Source organism: Alligator sinensis, unplaced genomic scaffold (assembly GCF_000455745.1).
Source record: "Alligator sinensis unplaced genomic scaffold, ASM45574v1 scaffold829_1, whole genome shotgun sequence".
NCBI classification, from domain to species: domain Eukaryota; kingdom Metazoa; phylum Chordata; order Crocodylia; family Alligatoridae; genus Alligator; species Alligator sinensis.
Genome location: NW_005842399.1, coordinates 584,048 through 605,315, shown reverse-complemented (window position 1 = coordinate 605,315; position 21,268 = coordinate 584,048). Strand labels below are relative to the sequence as shown.

General features: G+C 51.5%; 1 protein-coding gene across 4 annotated transcripts in view; it reads right to left on the bottom strand.

Moving 5' to 3' along the window:
- The window catches only part of RALGDS (ral guanine nucleotide dissociation stimulator), a 73,488-nt gene that overhangs the window by 15,896 nt on the left and 36,324 nt on the right, over positions 1–21,268 (bottom strand). The window contains exon 1 of one of the 4 annotated variants that reach the window (XM_025211286.1): positions 18,582–18,599. The exons of 2 other annotated variants lie outside the window; for them this stretch is intronic. In XM_025211286.1, the coding sequence (XP_025067071.1) occupies positions 18,582–18,584 (3 nt within the window). In that variant the 5' untranslated portion in view covers positions 18,585–18,599. Of the gene's footprint in view, positions 1–2,657; positions 2,697–18,581; positions 18,600–21,268 lie in introns of those variants that run through there. One more of the 4 variants, XM_025211284.1, reaches the window with a different exon arrangement.

Sequence of the window (21,268 nt, the reverse complement as noted above, 5' to 3'; positions counted from 1 at the left end):
CAGCGCAGGGAGGTGCCAGGAGAGTCAGCCCACTCCCGACTGCTCTGCCTCCCTACGCCTTGTCCAAACACACACTGTGCACCAGCCAGAGATGGGGGGTGAGTGCCTGAAACCCTGCATTCAACCTCTTTGGAAAGCCTGGCCCCATAGCATTGTAACTCCCACACTGAGCTTCGGTGCTCAGCCGCTTTGTAAGCCAGGCCCAGCTATGCAGAAGGAGCTGGCGTTCAGAGCAAGGACCCCATGCCCAGCAGCTAACGCTTGCTCTGCTGGCAGCCAGGAAGGCAAGGCTCCCTGGTGGGTTTTACCCAGGGACCTGGAGCTGACACAACGTGGACTCGTTCCACCCACTATAGCACCCACTCCCACTCTCTCCTGAGCCCCTGCCCTCTCCGGGGGTGGCACCACAATCCCAAGTCCCTTTGGCAATCTGCACTCCAAGGATCGCACGCGAGGAATGCGGCCGTTGTTATCTCACTGCTCGGCAGTGTCATCATTGCTTACGTAACACGTAACAGCAGCGAAACCGAGCCACCGGCCAGCCCGGGACAGCAACCTGTATCGGGTACCATGCTCAAGAGGCTGACTCAGTTTGGGAAGCTCGGAGATAGGGAGAGCCCGGAAAATGGCCTGCGGGTGTGACAGTCCTGGATACAAAAAGTGCAAGGAAAGCTCCCAGAGGAGGGGACTGATTTAGTTGCGGTGGGTCATGTGGGGAGGCAGTGAATGCAACACACCTCTTACAGATTCACGTCACAGGGTCTGGCATAACTCACTCATGTGCCCATCACCACAGCATATAGGCATCTATGTGCTGATACCGGTTTCTCTCTCTCTAGCAGCATCTACAGAGCTCAAAAGCACTCTGCAAGCGTGACTGTGGATCCATGCACAACATAAAACCCACCCTGTGCTATTATCCTCATCCGCACAAATGGGAAATACTGCCCTTCGTTTTTCAGTGCCCAGACATTTGGGGCACCTAACGCCAGGGTTCCTGGGCCTGGTGTTGAGGTGCAGAGCACCCACAGCTCCAGCTGAGGTCCAGAGGAACCACGGATGTTTCTAAAAGTCAAGCTTCAGTTTGTTCAAGCTGAACACCCCAAATCAGAGGGCACGTCGGAAGCACAGACCTAAATGGGCCCTTCAGGCTGGTTACGGCACGGCTGGGAGTCAACCCGCCTCGTCCACACTACAAGTCTTTGTTCAGGAGGCCATCTCCTCCCACAAAGAGAAGCTTTCTCACTTGGGATTCGGGAGTTTTGGCTATAGGGTGATGGTTTGGGCAGCTCTGAAGGCTGCTGTATGTGCTTGTCCAAACCGCCTCTGTCTGGCAAAGTTGGCATACGTGCCAGGCAATGACGCTGCAGATCAGCAATGGTAAGTCAGTTCCATTCCCCACGGCGACTCCTCAGCTACAGCCCTACAGCACCATTTGCTGAGTCAAAGGCTCCCTCTAAGAGGATTAATCCAGATCCTCTTAAGCCCTGGGGGGCTCTAGCCCTTCCTCTGCACCAAAAAAGCAAACCATGTTGGCACAGCACACACTAACCCCACGCTCACCGTATGGAGGCAACGCCTGACAGCAGGACCCAGCTGAGCCTGCTAGCTTAGAGACGGTGAGATGCCGCATGTGGGGGCTTGGAGATTCTCTCCGGGCAACCCATGGCTTTTCCCTTCAAAGTGCAGCTACATCTTTGAGATGGAGGAAGCAACTAGGGGAAACCGTGGCTGGTAAGAGCCCTCCAATGGGTCCATGGGGCAACTCCAGAGATGGGACTGGCCTAGGTAGACACTGCATCTGGGTTGGTAGCCTGGCTAGCACGTGGGTGTGCGTGTGCAAGCACACGTGCACACAGTTCCTGCATGCTACCCTGGGGACCCCTTGCTCCCTTGTTTATCTAACCCGGGCCAGCTGCTCGCCTTCGTGCCTTCTGCAGGGGATACACACACCTGAGGCGACGCCAGGGTCAAGCACGCGCTAAGCAAACAGACTGGCCCCAGCCCTCTGGGCGGCTGCCAGCTCCGGCAGCAGCCTGCGAGGCGCTCTTGGCCTGGATCCCAGCTGCCAGCTGGGACGCTGGGCGAGTCAGAAAGCTCTGAGAACCTGTTGCCCAGGAGAAGGAGATACCTTGTGCTGCTACAGAAACCAAAGCAGCAGGGAGGAAAGCCTTGCGGGACTGTTCTCCGCAGGAGCAGGCCCCCACGTGGAAGCTTGCCCTCCTACTCAGACATACGCCCATCCCAGCTGAGCAACGAACGCTGCCTGGTTTTGACCCAAACCCTGGACTGGGGATGAAATGACACTAGCATCTCCAACCAGAGGCCAAGGAGGCCTGCAACCACTTTCACAGCCCCTCCCAAAGCAGTTATTGGGCCCATGTCCTCCCCCAGACAGGTAACACCAGGAACTGCTGAGGAAGCAACCCCACCCCAGAAGGAAACTATCCAACCGCACCATGATGGACTCACGTGGCAGCATTTCACAGGGCTTCCTGCGTAGCCACTGTAATCTCAACTTCAGAGTGCATCTGGGTCTCCTCGCTACACCAATTCAGGCCTGGTGTTAACTGGGTTACTCCACTTTTATGGCCTGATCCCCTGAGAGGCTGAGTAGCTCCCAGCACAAGGAAACAAGAGCGGGAGGTGCTCGGTACCTCTCCGGATCCGGCCCGCAGCATAACTCGGGACTGCAAAGTGGCAATGCAGAAATCTGAATGCTCAGCAGGCATGAATGAAACAACCCCACACACCAAGTGTCACACCAGCAAGTACAGACTTTCCGCGGCTTGACCCATGAATCAGCACCACCGCGCAGCTGGAATGGAAAGTACTGGAGCGGTTTTGCAATGGGCACAGCTCTTGCAGTTGGTGTCACATGCAGAGGGAATGCCCTGCTTTGCTGCTCAGATGACCAAACTCCATTTCCTTCCTACTTCCAAGACTGTACGATTCATTCATTCATTCATACTTTTTTTTGCTGACCTAGACAACACTCACAAATTCTCTGTTCACAGATCACGCCCAAAGAGTACAGATTTCCAGCAGGCTCACACCAAAGACTCCAGGAGTTGCTAGGGTTGGGTCTTTTTCAAATTTGCTTATTCTCGGCATCGACTTCCTCTTTATTTCCCTTTTTTCCCCTGCTGATTGTGTGTTGTATATGTGTTAATTAAAAAAAAAAATTACGGAAGCAAAATCAAGCAGAGACATAGAGGAGCTAAGGCCCCACTTTGACACCCGCAGCACTATTTCTCCATGGAGGTTTCTGTCCCTCCACTGTTGCAGGCCGGGGACAGGAGGCTGGACCGCGAGAGGAAAGAATCAGCCATCAGAACAGATTGCTAAGAGCCAAGAGCCTCCAAAAACATATCCCAGTACTCCTACAACCTCTTCCCCAGGTAGCCGTGAATTTTGAGTGTCTCAAATGTTTTGACACTTTCTGCTTGAACATGGCAGCCCCAAGTGACCTCAAACGGAAGAGCTCAGCGTTTGGGAAAATAAACCCCAAGGAGGAGAACCAGAGGGAGGCACTGCGAATCGCTGCTCACCTTGGAAGCGCTTGGTCACAGCACATCTAAGTTTAGCGTATGATCCTCTGCTCTAATCACTGCAGGGTCTCAGATTTGGGGGCAGGCAGAAAGCAACATTTGCTTAATGAGGAGGGGAGTTAGAGTGCTGTAAGAAATGGCCACTGCTCAGGAGTGTGTAGCCAGGGCTATAACAATGATAGCAGAAACACCATGCTTCCCTTCTTCTTCAAATGAAGCTGAAAAAATATTTCCCAATTATACAATTCCAGTGGAAACAGTTTAAAAGCAAGCGCTTTCCTGCAGTTTTTGCAACCAAGAGATTGCAACAGGATGGAAAGCAGAGAAATTGCCTGAAGAGCAAAAGTGAAACTTTGTCTGTGTCTGAACTAGAGAAAGATTTAAAAGCAAACACAAAAGAAATCTCAAAGCTTGAGCCAAGACACAGCGTTGGGCAATCTGGGTTTTTCGTACCAGTTTGCAAGAAATCGCCGACCGTGGCATTTGAACAGCTAGAGAGGAAGAATAGGATTTAACCGTGTGCATGACAGGGATGTTGCACATTAGGTACAACCAATTAAACAGACTCTCAGGGCTTAAGAGCTCCACTTCCATGGCCATCAGTTATCGTGGTACGCTCAGTAAGTACCAACACAGAACTCTTATTAGAAAAGGTATTAGCTTGCAACACGCGCAGAGGAGACGGCGGAGCGGTCTTCACCAATGCATCCTAGTCACGAGCTGTGTTAAATACGAATGTTTTGCATTTCTCTAACACCTCCCGGATGGGGATTCAAAATGCTTTACAAGCTTCACTGAACCGGGCCCAGCACCACTCCCCAGGAGACAGCATCATCCGTTTTAGAGATGGACAGTGTCATTACCGTGCCAGGGTATTTTTGGATCTGTAATTCCCAGCGAGGGCTGCTGCAATGGTTCAGGCTGCTGCACTAAGAGCAGGTGTGTTTGCTGCTGGGCTCTAGGAACGCAGGGCTGGAAGGGGCTACCCTGGGCTTAGTCACTAGGATCACAGGCAGCCACATCACAGATGTTAAGTCCAGAGATGTCCTTAAGAGCATCTCATCATCACCACACTATTAGTCACAAAGCAACCCCTTGCGGTGCAAAAGCAACCAAAAGCCTCAAATGCCATGCTGTGCCCCAAGAAAGGGCAGGAGAGACAACAGTGCCACAAGTGCCCAGGTCCCCGGCAATGGCAGGGATTTTGTTAGGTGCATTCACCCCTGTGCAAAGCTCCCCTTGGACCAGTGGCATCAATGGGGAATAGATGGCTTGAACATTAGTGGAGGCAAAGACAGACTGATCCCAAGCGCACGACAGTCAGCTGGAGTTTTCCAACCGAGCAGGATGTGCAGTCAGGCTCTGAGTGACCTGCCCAAAGAAGAAAACCAAGGAACAGAATTGGGATTCCTGAATTTTCAGTTCCCTGAAACACTGCTGGTTCATCAGTCACTTGGAGGAGTCCTTCCACGAAACCAGAGCTTCTCCACTAGAAGCAGCGTGCTCCCCACATGCCCACTTCCCGCAGGGCACGTGCAGATCGCAGATCCCGAAACTCGCTCACTCCAGCAAAATGTCAAGTTTGTTGGAATGAACTGTAGTAACTTTGTGGCCTCTTACATAAGCCAAAGTGTGGCACTGTGTAAAAGGAAACAGAGTGCCCCCCTCCTCTCGCTGCTAAGAAGAAAACAGCTTGGTTCTGTGACTTAAAAGACAAAAAACCACAAAAGCAGAAGTTCCCCCTGTTCTTCCAAAATAAGAACAAGCAGCACAGCACCATTTGACGGGGATTTCCATGCAGAACCCAGCAGGGCAGCACAGTTTCATTTTCCTGATTAAAAAAAAAAAAAAACACGAACCCTGGCACCGGGGTCCTGATAAAGAACACAATCCCAAACCCTTCACAACCCCTGACAGGCAATTTCCTCTCCATTGCCATGCTCAGGAAGGTGACTACATTGCTCTGCAGAACAGCCTCGGGCAGCTAGGGCAAAGGCCTCCAGTGTCAACACTGCCCAGGTCCAAGTTGGGCTACAGTGCACTGTGCTACACAGTCAGGACTTGTAGTAGAGATGATATCTTCCATTAGACCAACAAGATTTTTGCAAAAAAATTTCTTTAGTAGACAAGCATTGCACGTTGCTAGTAATGCAAGACCCTCTTCTTTCTTAGGTCCCCACAAGGCAGCCAGCATGAATCATCTGGATTAGCTGAGCATGCAACTGTGTTCCCTTCCCAGCGAGTCCCACCAGAGGAGTCCCAGTGGAGCCAAGTTGGCCCCAGAGACCCAGCTGCTACCTAATCACCTACAACAGCAATTCAATGTATGGGGACCATCAGCCATGCCTGATGCACAGCAGTTCTCATCTCCCAGTCCCACCTCTGTGAGCAGCCAGGCCTCGATCCCACTCCTGCCGGCACGGCAGGGAAAGGAAACGGTGCCTGGACTTTGTATGGCACCGAGAGAGGCTGCAGGCAGCAGGCCCTGATGAATGCTGAAAGGCCGTAACACAACCTCAGCTCCATCCTGACCTCTTTGTTAATGCCAAGCAAGCATGGGAGCTGCGTAGAGCTGATGGCCCCTGTAGCCAGGCTGGAGCAGTTCTTGAAAGGTGAAACGGTTTTGGGAGCAATGCTGCGTGCTTCTCACTCCCTCCAAAGCCAAGGAGGAATGGGCGCAATGTCTGTGGTGTGGGAGGTGCGTTTCTGCAGCACCAGGCGCACTGTGTGTAGCCCCTGGACACTACAACCTAGAGAGCGATGTGCCCGTGCATTGGAACAATAGCGCCAGGAAGTCTAACAGATGGACGTGTATTCTTCCAGCTCCGCAAGTCTCTGCCTTCCTTCCTTCCTGCCTCCGAGCCATTTCAGGCAAGGAGCAATTCTAAAGTCCCATTAAAAATAACTACTAAGGGGGAACAGGAAAGCAAGGAACAGGGGCCAAAAGCTGAACTGAAATGGACTGGGGAAAGGGAGGAGCATTTTCATCAGGAGACACCGAGGCCACGAGTTGCTGTAGCCCCAAAGTGCCCTGCCGCTTGCTTGGCTCTGCAGGTCAGGATTTCCTGACACACTTCATGCCTATTTTGTTTGAAGAGTGAAAAAGCTGCAGCCAGTGGGCCCAAAGGGGACAGCAGTAACTAACCCAAGCTCTTGCAGTTCCCCATCACCTCTCACACCAAGATTGTAACAAGAAACCCTGCCTTAGGGCTATGGGTCTTATCAGCTGGCTGGTTGACCTTGGAGCCAGGAGACCTGGGTTCTGCTCACACCCAAAGCATGACCTGGGGCAAGTCACTTCCCCTTTGTGTGCCTCAGTTTCCCCTCTACCCCGTATCTGTATTCAGGTTGCCAGTTCTTTGCAACCAGAAATGTCCTGTTCTTGCAATCTATGCAGAAGTTGGTAAGCTGGTCAACTGACTGGTCAAATATTGTCAATTGACTGCATATTTTTGACCGGTCAAAGAATGCACTTTTTTCTGAGTATTATTTGGACCTATTGGCATTTTTTTTTTTTTTTTTTTTTTTTACAATTTGTGACTGATATTCACGTCCTGTTCTTGCAATCTATGCAGAAGTTGGTAAGCTGGTCAACTGACTGGTCAAATATTGTCAATTGACTGCATATTTTTGACCGGTCAAAGAATGCACTTTTTTTTTTTTTTTTTTTTTGCCTTTTTGTTTTTTTTTTTTTTTTTTTTTTTTTTTACAATTTTTGACTGATATTCAACCTGCCAATTGACTGGACTATTTGGCCTCTCAAATACCCAACCATAATCTATGCAATGCCTAAAACATAGGAGCTCTGAGCCTTAGATGAGAATGAGACTCATATGCGGGCAGATTACCCTGCCTCTGCCTACAATGAGGTTCTTACACTTTCCCACCAAGCATCTAGTCCTGGGCACTGTCCGAAACAGGACACAAGACTGGATGGACCTTGCACCTGGTCCAATCTGGCTGACAGGACGGGAAGCAACATCACACACATCTGTATCTCTCCTCATTGCTTTGGCACAAGAGAAGCTTGTGGCTCCAGGGTCTGTTACAAAGGCATCTCGTGATTCACACGAAGCGAGGCAGCGACTGGAGCGGGGATTAGGAATTAAGCCTCTTAGTTCCAGACATGAGACAGAGCGGGGAGCCTGAATTCTTCCCCGATTTCATTTGGTTTTCCTTCTGAAGAGGCGGAAAATCATGCCCGCACACACATAGCACCTTTGAGCTGGAGATGACAGGCCTCCTTTTCAAACATGCTCGGCTCCCACAGAGTCCTCAACAACTTTTGCAGCACTTGTGCACGCCAGAGCTCCTTCACCACTGCACCTTGCACGAACCATGCTCACGAGCTGCCACAGGAGTCCTTTCATGCTTCTTCAGGCAGGCTGACATGCCGGCACATGTGCTTTTTTCACATTGCTGAAGTTTGGAAAAAAACTGAACACGGCATGTTTTTGTTCCCTTCAAAGCTCCTGGTCCAAAGGATCCAGCCAACACAGCAATTTTAGCTCTCCCTCCCTATCTGAGCCTCCCATTCTTAACTTAAAGCATGCATTTCCACAGACCACATATAGATGCAACCTTGCTCGGCAAGGCCACCCACACAAACACGGGCTGGCGTACAGGGGCACAGCCGGCCTTCAGTTCAGAGCAGTTCTACCACTATGAGCTCACCTAGCACCCACACAGTCATTACAGGAAAAAAAGCTGTTTCCAGGCATCAGATGAAACTAAGAATGAGCAACTGATAGTAAATCACTCCAGCTGAAAGGAATTCCAGTGCAGATCTGACTCCCCTAACTCAGGGGACAAATACTGTGGACGGAGAGAGACAGCTGCCTATGCACGACAGTGGTGGAAGCATGAGAAATTCCTTAATTTTGTTAGAACTGTGATGGCTTCTCTGTTTTCCTCCAGTCATGCCTTGGTTTGCCATTTCCATTACATTCATTGTGGGTTTTGGGCAAAAACCAAAAGCAAAACCCAGCAATGACTTGCAACGTCAAGACTGGAGCTACCCGAGGTGCTGAGACACTCTATTTGCAGCCGTGTCGGCCAAAACCAGAACCACTTATCTGTTCCCCACCCCTCTGCCAGGCTTGGAAAGTGGCTTATTATTAAATAGGAACCAGGTCCTAATTATTCCTGGGTTAGCGAGGAGGCAAAAGGCTGACGCTTGCACAACCAACCTGACAAGGGATTTCTGTTTCTCCTTGCATAACCCAGCCCCACCCTGTGGTTTTGCTCATCTCTAAAATTAACTGCAATGGCCGAGAGGATCAGAGAGCTGGAGTTGAACCTGCATGGACAAGCTCTGCATTGAATATTGCTGAGGGGTGCAGCAAAAATGACTGCTTTTCTTTCCTATACTAGGGTCCTCCCATCATCCAGAGATCCATCGTGTAATAATACACGTTGTTCAAACACATTGGAAGACAGAGCTCCTGCACTGGAGGGCTTGCCACTGGAGAGTAACTGTTACTCTCAACAAATCAATTGATTGCATTAACCTGGATCGTTGTCAACCGGCCCCTTTGTACTCAGTGTTATTTTTGGTGTGGTAGAGAGAATAGTTCAGTCAGGACTTAGCTCTGACATGCCTCAAAATAACCTGCCAGAGGTTGCTACACATACACTTTCAGTTATGTTTTAGTGTGCCATGACCAACGCAAATCTAAATTACAGCAGAAATGGGATGCAAATATTTGTCACTAAGCAGGTTTAACCCTAGACTCCATGTCTGGGCTGTAACTACACCAACGTGCACCAAACTATTAGTTAATTGAAGTCAAGTCTGAAAATTCACATTTAGAAACAGAACCGGCACCAACATTCTGCTTTATACCTCCTTCCCACCACTTCTGATCTACATGTCAATTCTGCCAACTGCAATGTTAATTAAAAACAAACTTAACTGCTCATTAGCTCCTTTTCTGAGGTCTAGCAAATACACACACACACACACACACACACATGCTCAGCTGTGTACCTGCAGCTCTGGATTTGGGCGTGAGACACATGTTGAAGGAGCAGCTGTTATACATTGCCAACCAACTGGTCCAGAGTTGCACACACCAATGCCTATAGCCAGGAGAATGTCCCCTGCATAGAATGCTGCAGGGTGACATGTAAGGCTGGGTGTCTAATTCCCCAAGGGGACAGCGTAGTTGTAGGGGAGTTATAAGTGCAGCTGGCTTCACTGTCCTATTTGAGCTCTTAGAGCGGGAATGGCATGGGAACTTCCCTCCTCTCCTCCCAAAGGATTGGTGTTCACCCCCTCTGCACATGTCCTGACCTGTCTCCACAGGGGACATCCCTTCCCCTCCTCTCCATGCTCCATTGATATTCCACGGGAGCCCTGCACATACCATTCCAGAGCAGCCATTCAATGTAGCTCGACTAATCTGTAAATACCCGTCTATTCAGTAATCCATCTGCTTTAGCTTGTAACTCATCAGCTGCCTGCAGTTCAAACAGTTTAGCCATACGATTCTGAACTCACTTCTGTCCCACACAAACACACAGGCCCCCACTCCACTGGATGCCTTGACTCCAGGCTTAGTTACCAAAGCTGCAGTGTACAACACAGCGGTGTCATCTCCAGGACTGGACTGGGCCCCTCGCTACCAACTGCAGCTGGGAAGTGCAAAAGAAGGAGCCTCATGTTTAAATGCTGTCACTCCCAAGGCCTATGGGGTTATGCTGATGAACAGAGGGCCTCCAAGGGACTATGGCTCTGTCTGCTCACAACCTCACACCAGCTTATTGCAGCTACACTATCCATTCTTACTTCAGTTTATGAGTGGTTTGTGTGGCATCTAGATGTGCCTGGGGATGTCAGTAAGCTGGATGTCATTTCAGCCAAGACATGTTCCCAATTGCTTTGCTCTACCCCAGAATAAGCTGCTCTTAAATTGAATCAGAAGTGTCCCCATGGAGGTGTGCACTGGCCTATGTAAATCACCTGGTGACACTCCAGTGCAGACCATGGTTAAAAATCTCACACCCTGACCTCCAAGGTCAACAGCCCCTCTTGGCCTCGGTCATATCTGAGTTCACTGTTTCCAAACATCCACCCCTTTGGGGTGTCCAAGCTGAGACACCAAAAGACTGATTTTTCAGCGATAACTGAGTGCATCTACATGTAGTTACTGTGCATTTAGTTTAGTATTTCCTTAATGAAGTACTAAATAAATGTGCAGTAACTACAATTACTGTGCAGTAGCACCGGTGCACAGTTTTTTTTGTGATGGTTACTGCATAGTAGCCTAACAATACTGCACAGTAGCTTATTAGCACGGTTTTTGATCAGCATGCTACTGCACAGTACAATCAACTACTCTGGGGATCTTTAAAAATATCCTGATCTTTAAAAAACATCATCTAACCCCAGCAGTCTGTCCTGCCCAAGTGCAGAGGGGCTGGACCTGATGATCCCACCAGCCCCTAACAACTATGAATCTTGATCAGGCTACTGCGCAGTAAGTGTCTCATGTAGACGTGCCCACTGAGCACTCCAAAGTCCACCCAAAACTCAATGGGTGCTGGCAGTGCTCAACACCTCGGGCACTGGGGTGGGAATCCAAGCTGTCCTCCGAGTAGATGGGTCAGCCACAATGAACAGGCAGTTTTGAAAATTTAGCATCTTCTGCTCTACATCTCTTCTCTTGGCAAGAAGCACAAGGGCAATAGGAGCTAGGTCAGGGACACGTGGTGTCTATTCGCACCCCTCTCCCAGGCAGCCAGTACAGATACCCTGCAACACAACACTACAGCACCAAACAGGATTTCCAACTAAATACATCTCCTCTTCTCAGCCGTCCCACGTGCCCTGGTGAGGAACAAGTGTACGGAGAGAACATTAGCTCCCAAATGCCAACCCCACCCTGATCTGCATGGCACAGTAGGGGTCAATGCTCTCTGGTAACCCAACTCAAAGCTTCTACTGTATTCACTGAAGGCAAAGAGGGTCTCATTGTACGGTCCGGCCAATCACATGTCAACCTCCTCTCTCTTTTTGTCTATTAGGGTGACCCAGTAAACAGCTGAAGCAGAGAAAACGCAGGAACGGACTACTGAAGGGAGGGCTGCAGCCGCCAGCACGGGCTGTTTGTGAAAGAAAGGAAGAAATAAAATGAGAGCCTTTGTTCTGCAGCCACGCTCCCCGACCCCCACCCCAGGCACAGCTGATGTATGACTCCTCCATTTGTTGCCGATGTGCTTTCTGGGCCGTTCTGCATTGGGCAGGGAGTTTCAATCCCTAGCCTGTCTCACCCCAGCTGCTCCCTGCCTCCCCGTCCCCTGGACTCCCGATACCCAGCCCCAGCTATTGCCTACAGACTCCCGACTGCACGGATTTGGTGCCAGAGCTCTGCCCTGCAGTGTCTCCTTTGGCTCCACAGCTGTGAAATCTAGACGTGCCTGGGGATGTCAATAAGCTAGAAATTTTCCTCTTGGGGCTTTTCCCTCGGGGGTGGATTCTGCGGTGGGAGAGAAGAGTTGGAGGGGAGGAAGTGTGACATCAAATACTTCTGTAACTCGGAAAATCTTACAGTGCTGGCATCACTTGCACAGTGCCAACGGAGCCGCAGACACAGCGCAGTCTGGTAAAGAGAGACAGAGCCAACATGTTCACACCTGGGGCCTGAACCTGAGTTGTCAGATGAAACGGGCCTTGATTTTGAGACTTGACGAGCTGCTGAAGACAAAAAGCACTGAAGTCTGTCAGCACCTTTGGGAGGGGCAGAAAAGGCTATGCTCATTCACGTGCTAAACACCCAGATCTGCACGATTGGACTCGAGCCCATCACACAACGGATCAGTGAGTCCGATCCTGCACGTGAAGGTCATCAAGAACAACTCCGCTGAAACAGCTGGGAGCACCCAGGCAGCCAGCAGTGTTTACAGGGTCAGGACATCAGATACCGTGGCTTGATGACTATCTCCTCTGCTGACTGCCCGAGCAGAGCCCCAGGCCCCGCTGTGCTCCTCCACTTAGTCAGCGCCGCATGGATGAGCTCAGAGCCCTCCCAAGGGCTTGTGCTTTGCAAGCGGCGCTGGGGAATGCTCTGTAACAGGCACTGAAGCCAAAATCCTAGGGTGAGGCAGCCTCTGTCTTCTTCCCCATACCATACCAGCCCCTTCAGAAAGCCGTGCAGGAAGAGCCAGTGCCACCAGTGAAGGAGAGTCACCAGGTACACATCACCGACACGCGAGACGCAGGCATCCCTGGGGAAGGGTCTCCATTCTGGGATTCCAGCGCGGGGCAAATCCCTGTTAGCAACAGCAGACAGCCCATCAGGCACATTACCGAAGCGCGTACGGCTCCCATTTTGCGGCAGGCAAAATGATAAACACCAAGCGGAGCCTGCTCATACCTAGGGACAGCACTTCCATAAGCCAGTGCGGGCATGATGCTTGCCCAACTTGGCTGGCTCCTGCCGTCCAGAACTCCTTCCGAGGCTGCACCATCACTCTGCTTTCCCTCCCAGGTGCCCCATGCACCTGCTCAGGATTATGAGCTACCAGCTAGATGCACATCCCCTCAGCCTGAAATCCAATTCACATTCCTATTTAACGATCTGTCGAGGGGAAGACCATGAACTAGTTGGTTGTTGGGCTCTGCGGGTGACACTCATGAAGGCCTTGGTGCAAAAGAGGCAGAAGTGCCAACCTTCCACCCACCGCTCTTTCCGTTTCACGTAAACTGGATTCAAGAACCACTCTCTTGAATTGTCCCCTCCTCCGGGAGTGGAGCACCCTTGATTTCAGGATGGGCCTGGGGCTGGACGTGCTTCACACCCAGATCTGAAACCCAAAGATGTTCTGACATTTGGAGCCGCTAGAGCTCAGCCCACAAATATTCGCCTGCAAACGCCAAGCTACCAATGCTCACCCATCACCAACGCACTGGATCTGGTCGCAGCCCGGTCTGCAGAGCAGTCAAATTCCCGAGATGAATTCTGTGGCACAATGCAATGTGAACAGACACCTCGTGGCACAAGTGTTTAGTTACGTCACCCCAGTAATAGCAACCCATAGCAATGCTCTGAGTCAGTTCACAGCATAATCGGAGAGAGAGACAGGCCCGCACCTGCGTGAAAGCCAATCCTGGCAGAGGCAACCGAGACACGTGCCACTAAATGCCTACGTCTAGAGAAAACAATCCAACTCCGGGGTGCAGGATAGCAACAGGTGCCGATGCAGCCGGTGCATCACCCACCCAAAGGGGTCTAGCCAAGGGACTGGGACACTAGACAGGGGACAGACAAAACCTCCAGCTTCCAAAAAATGCAGCTTAGTAGAAACAACTCCGAAGAGAGCTCTGCCACTGTTATAACAAGTCAAACCGGACCGAGAAGAAACCATCCTCAGCCGTTTTCAGTGACGTCCTCGGGTGGCACGTGGCGAATAATGGGCGAATGATCCCGTCCGCTGTGTTGAACGCACACTTCACTACTGCAACAGTCATATCCTGCAAAGCCTCCGCGTGCTGATTTCTCATATACTTCAATGAGCGTCTGGCGCGTGGAGTCAGATGCCACGAGCAAGAAGCCAAAGGCACATTCCTAGCATCTTTGAGCGTGGCAGGGGTTTGGATAAAACGTGTGAGAGCCAAATCACCCAGGGGCTCGTGGCCTGAGCTGAAAGGTGCAACCTGGGACATGAACTTCCTCAACATCGATGGGCGACAGCTAGCTTCAGGGCCTGGTTTCTTTCCTGGTTCTAGCCCTGGCTCAACCCAAAGGCAATCGGTGCGGTTGAATTAAGCTGGACAAAGCCAAAGGACAGCTTTTGCGTGTATGTTCCAGGAAGCAAATTCAGGTTTAAAAAAAAAAAAAAGTCAATCAAAAAAACCCAACAACAAACACCGATCTTTTTAATACACTCAAAATGTCAGCTTCAGCAAGAAGGCCAGCGCTGACTCTCGGGTTTCGTGTCACCATGGAAACCCGATCACTGTAAAGAAAGAGGAAAACACTGAGTGGTTTTGCTCTGTCATATAGAAAGGTGTTGTGTGTTATGGGTAGGAAACACTTTAAACCCAGGTTTCCACAGGAGCACTCAGCTCAGCGGCTCTTTATTGAAGTGCGGTTAAGAGAAAAAGAAGCTAACCTAAAAATAACGCCTGGCAGTCCCGATCAGGTGGCCAGCGAATGACTTTCCTATCAAAACCTGTGCCATTTGCAAGTCAAAACAATTTTTTTCCTCTCCTGGATGCTGGCTCTGAGAGCTCAGCCTGGTGGCTGGAAACTCATGCTGTGTTTTTCCTGCTTCGCCGACCTCAAGGATGGAGGATTCAGAGCCGGGCCAGGCAGCTGCAGCCACCGGGCACGATTCAGAAGACAGAGCAGGAGCTAAGGCATGCATTAAGAGGCCTTTTCCTCTGTACAGTCATTTATTGCTCTGATGATGAACCCAGTGGAAATTCAGCTGAGTAATAAAAACAAACGCGCTGCCATGCAGCCGAGCAAGATGAATAGGCAGCTCACACGCATGTGTGCGCTCGGACCTCTGACAGCACTTAGCTGTTACATAACTGTTGGTCCTCAAGTACCTGAGAGATAAACACTTGGGAATTAATTATTGACTACAAATAACCGCCCTGTTCAGCCAGGACAGAACGCAAGCCTGGGAGCCTGAGCGTGATGGGCACCAACTAATCAGCATTTGCCCCGCATCATGGAAAAAGTATTGCAAAAAGCGGTACATGCGCCAAGCGTTAGTGCCAAGTCCCCATCCACTGGCATTGCTGTTGCACCTAAGGGTTCCCATCCCATTGTGCCAGGCTCCCCGCAGGCACCTATCGAAGAGTCCTGGCCCCGCAGAGCTCCTGGCCTGTTCCTAGTGCTGCTGCTGTCGTCCTCCCAGTTGTTAGTCTGGAAAGGAGCCTGCTTCCTGCCCATTTCCACAGCATAATGGAAGCCTTAGTGGGAAAGCAAGCCCCTGCTGTTAGCCAGGGAGCAGGGCCACATCCCTTTTAAATCAGCTCCGAGAGAGGCCTCTGCACACAAGTGCCGTCCTGTGCATGAACAATTCCATTGGAGTCAGCACGTGAGCAAAGCTACTCGTGAGACTTTAAGTGTGTGTTGGAAACAGTTTTAAGAGAATCCAATTACGCTCGCAGATCACCCGCGTCCCCACGGGCAGACCCTCTGCTACCCTCGCTCCCACCTGGAGAAGCTGGAAAGATGATATCTAAACACTCTTTTTAGCCCTCAGCTCCAGCATCTGGCTTTCACTTCCCCTCCTGCGTCTGTCCGGCCTGACCGAAACCCGCCGCAGCAGCTGATGAAGCCATTTACAGAGCACGAGACTTCAGAGATGCTGGTAATGTTTATGTTCCCTTTTTGCTGAGTCTCATTTTCCTTAATTGCCTGGGGAGCAATGTCCAACCACATCCTGATGGCAAAGGAGCGTGATGATTAGCCAGATTACTGCCTGGTGGTTAGCGCTCGGCTAGAGCAGGCACAAAGCGCTGGCATTTAACAACACTTTTTGGTGGCAGGAGGGTCTCAAGAGTTCAGAACTGCATTTGTTATCAGCTGTGTTCCTAGCTGGTCTTCCTAACTCTGATAGGAGCATAAGGCAACAGCTGTAATAGCCGGATCCAAAAAAAAAAAAAAAAAAAAAATCAATTGGAGGTCAAATTTATATTGCCTTTCAATGGCTTGTATCAGCCCCTCAGGGATGCATGTGCTGTACCCGTTCATCTCAATAGAATCAGAGCCGTGGGGGGGGAGGAACGATAGCAATTTCGGCAGCAAGGTTGTTTAACTATCTGTGTGCTGAGCCTTGAGCAGCTTCTTCCCGCAGGCAGGACCGACAGGCTAGGTACAGACATTCAAAAAGCCAGAGGTAGAATTGATCTCAGTTATACCGTTTTCTGTAAACGGCGTCATTTAGTTTAGCAAACAAAACACACATTTGCCCTTTGGTGGTGAGGGTAAATCTTAGACTGCGTTCTTCCATTTTTAAATGGGCTCATGTGTGTCGAGCTTCTGCTCTGTTATAGGTATAGATTGGTTACCTATCCCTTATGCTGGTAAAAGTGTAACGTCGGTACCTGGCCCTGGACACCATTTCAGTGGATCGCTCGTCCCTGGAGCCTTGTATTCTTCAGTGAACCCTTTACGAGGAGATGGGAAATGGGGGACCTGCCAATGTTTTAGAAATCAGTGCATAGGTCCTTACATGACAAAGAAATGGTTCTCCAGGCTGCCCAGATAACTGCACTGAACACAGATTTGTAAAACCACTGCAAACAAACTCTCTGGGGCAGGGACACTGCTGCCGTGTAGACCCACAGACTTGCACGCTGCAACACTGGTTAAACAATTAGCCTACTGATGTGACGCATCCCATCCCCTGGCTCTCACTTCTGACTCCCCCTCTTAGCGCGTTCCCATTTACTCCCTTCTTTCTAAGTTTGCAGGTGACGGACAGAAAGGATGCCCAAATTCCAATGCCCAACAGGCTCACGCTGCAAGCCCACCCCCTAAAAAGCAAAACCACTGGCAAAATGCTCTCTCCCTTCTGTGAGACCAGCTCAGCCAGCATCGTATCCAAATCCTGTTTCTAAGCAACAGCTTTTTGTCCCCCCTTGCTACGTTCGTGGGAGATGCTGAAATATTTGTGAACTGCAACAGCCCCGAAAAAAAAAAATATATATAAGCAAAAGGAATGCGACAGCCTGAAAAACAGAGCCACTGGGCAGTTCTGACTGCAATGGCCCTGCAGAAAGAGCAAACAAGGAGAGGCTGAGCCTTTAAACATAGTCTAGAGTGACCTAATCACCACTGACACCCCCCCAGGGACACGGGGGTTGGCAATTAGAGCTCCATTAAGCACAGGACTGCTGGTGGAGATACCATTTTGCAGTCAGGCCCAGCTGAGATGGCAAGGGAGAACGGACCGTTCGCTGTCACTCACTGCTTTGGGGTTTCTCACTGAGAAATCATTGCATACTGAGCCCATCCCATCCCAGAAGAGCAAACAGTCAGTATTTCTTTTCCCTGTTGCTTTTTTGCAATTGGCCTTCCTCAAGGAGCTACAGAAATCCTCTGAGCTAGAGGGGCGCGAGGGAGGCTCTGCTACACAAGCCCCACTGGGGATATCAGGCTTGCACTGCACAAACAGCCCAAAACTTTGCTTTCCTCTTAGCTGCTTCTCCGGCAGAAGCCCAGCTTCTTGCTCAGCACCCCACATCCATAACCAGCAGGTCAGGATCCTGACCACACAGGCTTTATTTGCCATCCGATTTTGGCGCATAGAAGGCAAACACTTCAAAGAATAAAACAGACTTCAAGCCAAGTGTTAGTCAGGGCATGGAGAAGGCCTGATCAGAACAAGTGGATTCCCTGCCCTAAAGAGACTCCACGAGCTGGACTGTTCCCCAGCCCAATGCAATCAAAGGAAGGCTTCTGCTAGTTTCAATCGGTTTGGGATCAGGCTCTCAGACCCCTAGTGCAATGGGAGTTTCAGCATCCATGGCCTTGAAAAATCTGCCTTAAGTCACAAGTTCAAATCCAGAGTTCAGGGCCAATACAAAATGAGTGTGATGGTGTCAGGCTGGATCCTAGGATCTCCTGATGTCACTGAAACAACTTGGTCCCCTGGCTTGTTATCTCACCCGGGAACCAAGGAATCAATGGCCAGAGCAGACCCAGGGCCTGATTTTTGGAACCGCAAAGTTCCCACCGCTCCAGGCTTCGCTGCTCACCCCTCCAAGTGGTCGTCCTAGGGGACACCGTAGCACACGGGTGAGCTAGGTGGGTGTGCCTGTCCTACTGATGGTCTGAGTTTCCAGACCTGCCAAGCCAGCCTTAAGTCCACTAAACCTCAAACGGAGCCAAGGACTGGAAGGTTTTCTGCTCCTATGGAAACACAGCGCAGCAATCTCTGAGTAACATGATCCTTAGACAAACATACTTAGAAGCCTCTCCCTCATCCCACTCTAATGGAATAAAAAAAAATCCTGCCACCTCAAATGGCTGCAGAAGAGCAGGAATAGTAATGTGTAATAATCACCATTTCTGTCCTGCTCCTGCCTTCAAAGCTGGGGCTGCACCTGTCGGAAGGTGCCGCAAGATCGCCACCTGGGTAATATCAGCAGAGGATGCTCGCCCCATGAACTGCAAGGGACGTGTGCCATCACTTGCAGAGTTTGCTAGACTGAAAGGATCCCTGCTTGCACTGTTAGGTGTCATCAGGGGAAGCAGTGCTGGCTCCGCATCCAGCAGCAGGGGCTCAGCTCTGGCCAGGAGGCAGAGTACTGGGAGTGCACCCCACTTAGGAACTAACCAGTGTCTTAGAATAGGAGGATTCATGCAAAGCTGCCCATCACCTTGGTGGGACCACAGTCTAAGCCAGGGCGAAGCAGCACAAGTGACACCGAATCTCTGGCACAGTGCAGAGGGGAAAAAAACAGCCAAGAACAATACAAACTTTCAGCCTGGTCTCCCCTGGGAAAACAGACTTAGTTTGTCACAGGTTCCTAAATGATAAGACCCTAGCATGGACTTGGGAGCTGGGCAAGGTAAAGCCGAGGTCCCCCCAGGACTCAAAACTAGGTTACGGGGATGCTCGTGTCCCGCAGTGCACAGACCTATACTGCCAGTGGGAGTCTGGAGAGCCCGGAAAGTCTCCAGGGCTTTTCTTACACAAATAACCAGCCCTGTCCCATAGGGTAGATTCTGCGGAGGAGGATGTGTCAAGGCCCATGGAGCAAGCTCTGAAGCTGGTTCACAAGGATCAGAAGGGAGCTGGAGGGATGGTCGTTCTCCCAGCTTGAAAACATGCAGCAAGCTGCCTCCTTTGGGGTCTTTGCTGAAGGCTGCCAGCCGCCCGTTACGCAAAACACCTCTGTTCCCTAACTGCCCCTTTCTCCTCCCGGTCCCAGGGTCCTGCCTAACTCAGTCCCAAGCTCCGTGATCTGCCTAGGCCAGAGCGCAGGGAGGCTCAAGCGTGCTCCACAATTCATTTCTCTTGAGCTGAGAAGTGCAGAACTGCCCCCCTCCCTCCTCCTGTTGCCTCCCCAGCTCCCTTGTGCTCCCTGCCAAGAGCGTGGCCTAGGCAAGCTCCCGGAGCGCCAAGGGATCTACACGGCTGGACTTCCTGCCAGACATAACAAGAACCAGATGATGTGCTCCAAGTACGCCCACCCCAGAGAGAGGAGCAGGGGGAGGAGGAGGGAAAGGAAAACAGGCTGCATGGCACTTTCATGAACTCTCTGCTGTGTTGACAGAGCTGGTCTCTATAAAACCTACCCATGGCCCCGAGAAGTCTCCCCCTCCTCTCCTGACCCGGAAAAGCCAGGCCTCTCCAAGGAGGGGTCAAGGAAGATGCCTTCACCATGGGCCCTGGCTCTTCTTCCCAGTGTCAAATACTCTGCCCTGTAACCAACTTAAATCCAGATGTATCCAGAGCTAGGTAAGTGTGGCCAGAGTGTCTCTAAATCCCAGTGAAAATGGACCTTGCTTTTCAACCCCTGCCTTATAGCGGAGTCACACGTGCCCGTTTATGCATCTCCCGTAATGACCGGAAAGCATCATGTCCCCTGAACCTCCTCGCTAGTGAAACTGAACTTCTCGTAAGCACTCTGCTTGATCGGCATCCCCCATGTTTCTAGCACGTGAAAGGCCAAAGCCCCTTTGCTCTACTGCTAAACTACAGGCAGTGCCCTGCGGGTCACTCTGCGTGCCCAGCCTTCCCCTAGGATCACAGCCAGGTCGCAGGGGTGAACGCTGGACGGGAGGTCCCAAGAGCTGCAGGCAGCCAGCACTGCACAACAGGCCAGTGACACCCTAGAGAGCATGGTGGGGGTTTCCCGTCCCAGCGAGTAGCCCTGTACCCTCTGCTGGGGTCCAAATGCTGACCCCTGGACAGGCCCAAAGCTTTTGCAGCAGGATGGCGATCAGCAGGATGGTGCCGCAGGCTCCTGCAGACATAGCGACCCCCCAAAGAAATCATAAACGGCGCTCCCTCCCACTAGCTCTCTCCGGTTTCTCCCATCACAGATAGCCTGACCGGGGGATAAGCAGAGCCAGCCAGGAAGGAGGGCACTCTCGACTCCAACCCAGCAAGGCAAAGAGGGAGGAAAACTGTGGCTGGTTTGGGGAGCTCGGCTGGGAGCCCCTCGCTGCCATGGCCCGCAGAGCGTGGGCACGACGGGCAGCAAAATCCCTAAGAACATAAGAACTGCCACGTCCTGGGTCCGACCCCGAGTCCACCTTGTCCAGTCTCCTGTTTCACACAGGGGCAGAGAGCGGATGCTGAAGAGGAAAGCGAACTGTGTTGGACCAGGGTTTTTATCCCTGTTTTTCTCTCACTTGCACCCTCCAGTGTTCAACATCTCGGAAGTTTGGATTCAGAGGCCGTGCCCCTAACCCGCAGCGCTTCTGCCACTGCTGCGTGAACCTGGTCCCCTTATCTTTGAGCAGAGGCAGCCCCGCAGCCCGGGCTACCACTGAGAGAGGCTGGTGGGACCCCGCACCCCACATCAGGGTGGTGGCAGCAGCTGGGGACCCCGAGGCAGCCGGCCGTCCCTGGGGGTGTCTAGAGGGAGAGACGGACCGTCCCCTGGCAGCTGGGGACCCCGAGGCAGCCGGCCGGCTGGCCCTGGGGGTGTCTAGAGGGAGAGACGGACCGTCCCGTGCACGTGGGGAGGGGGCACCGCTGCGACCTGCAACACTGCGAGCCAGAGCGGAGCCGGGGGG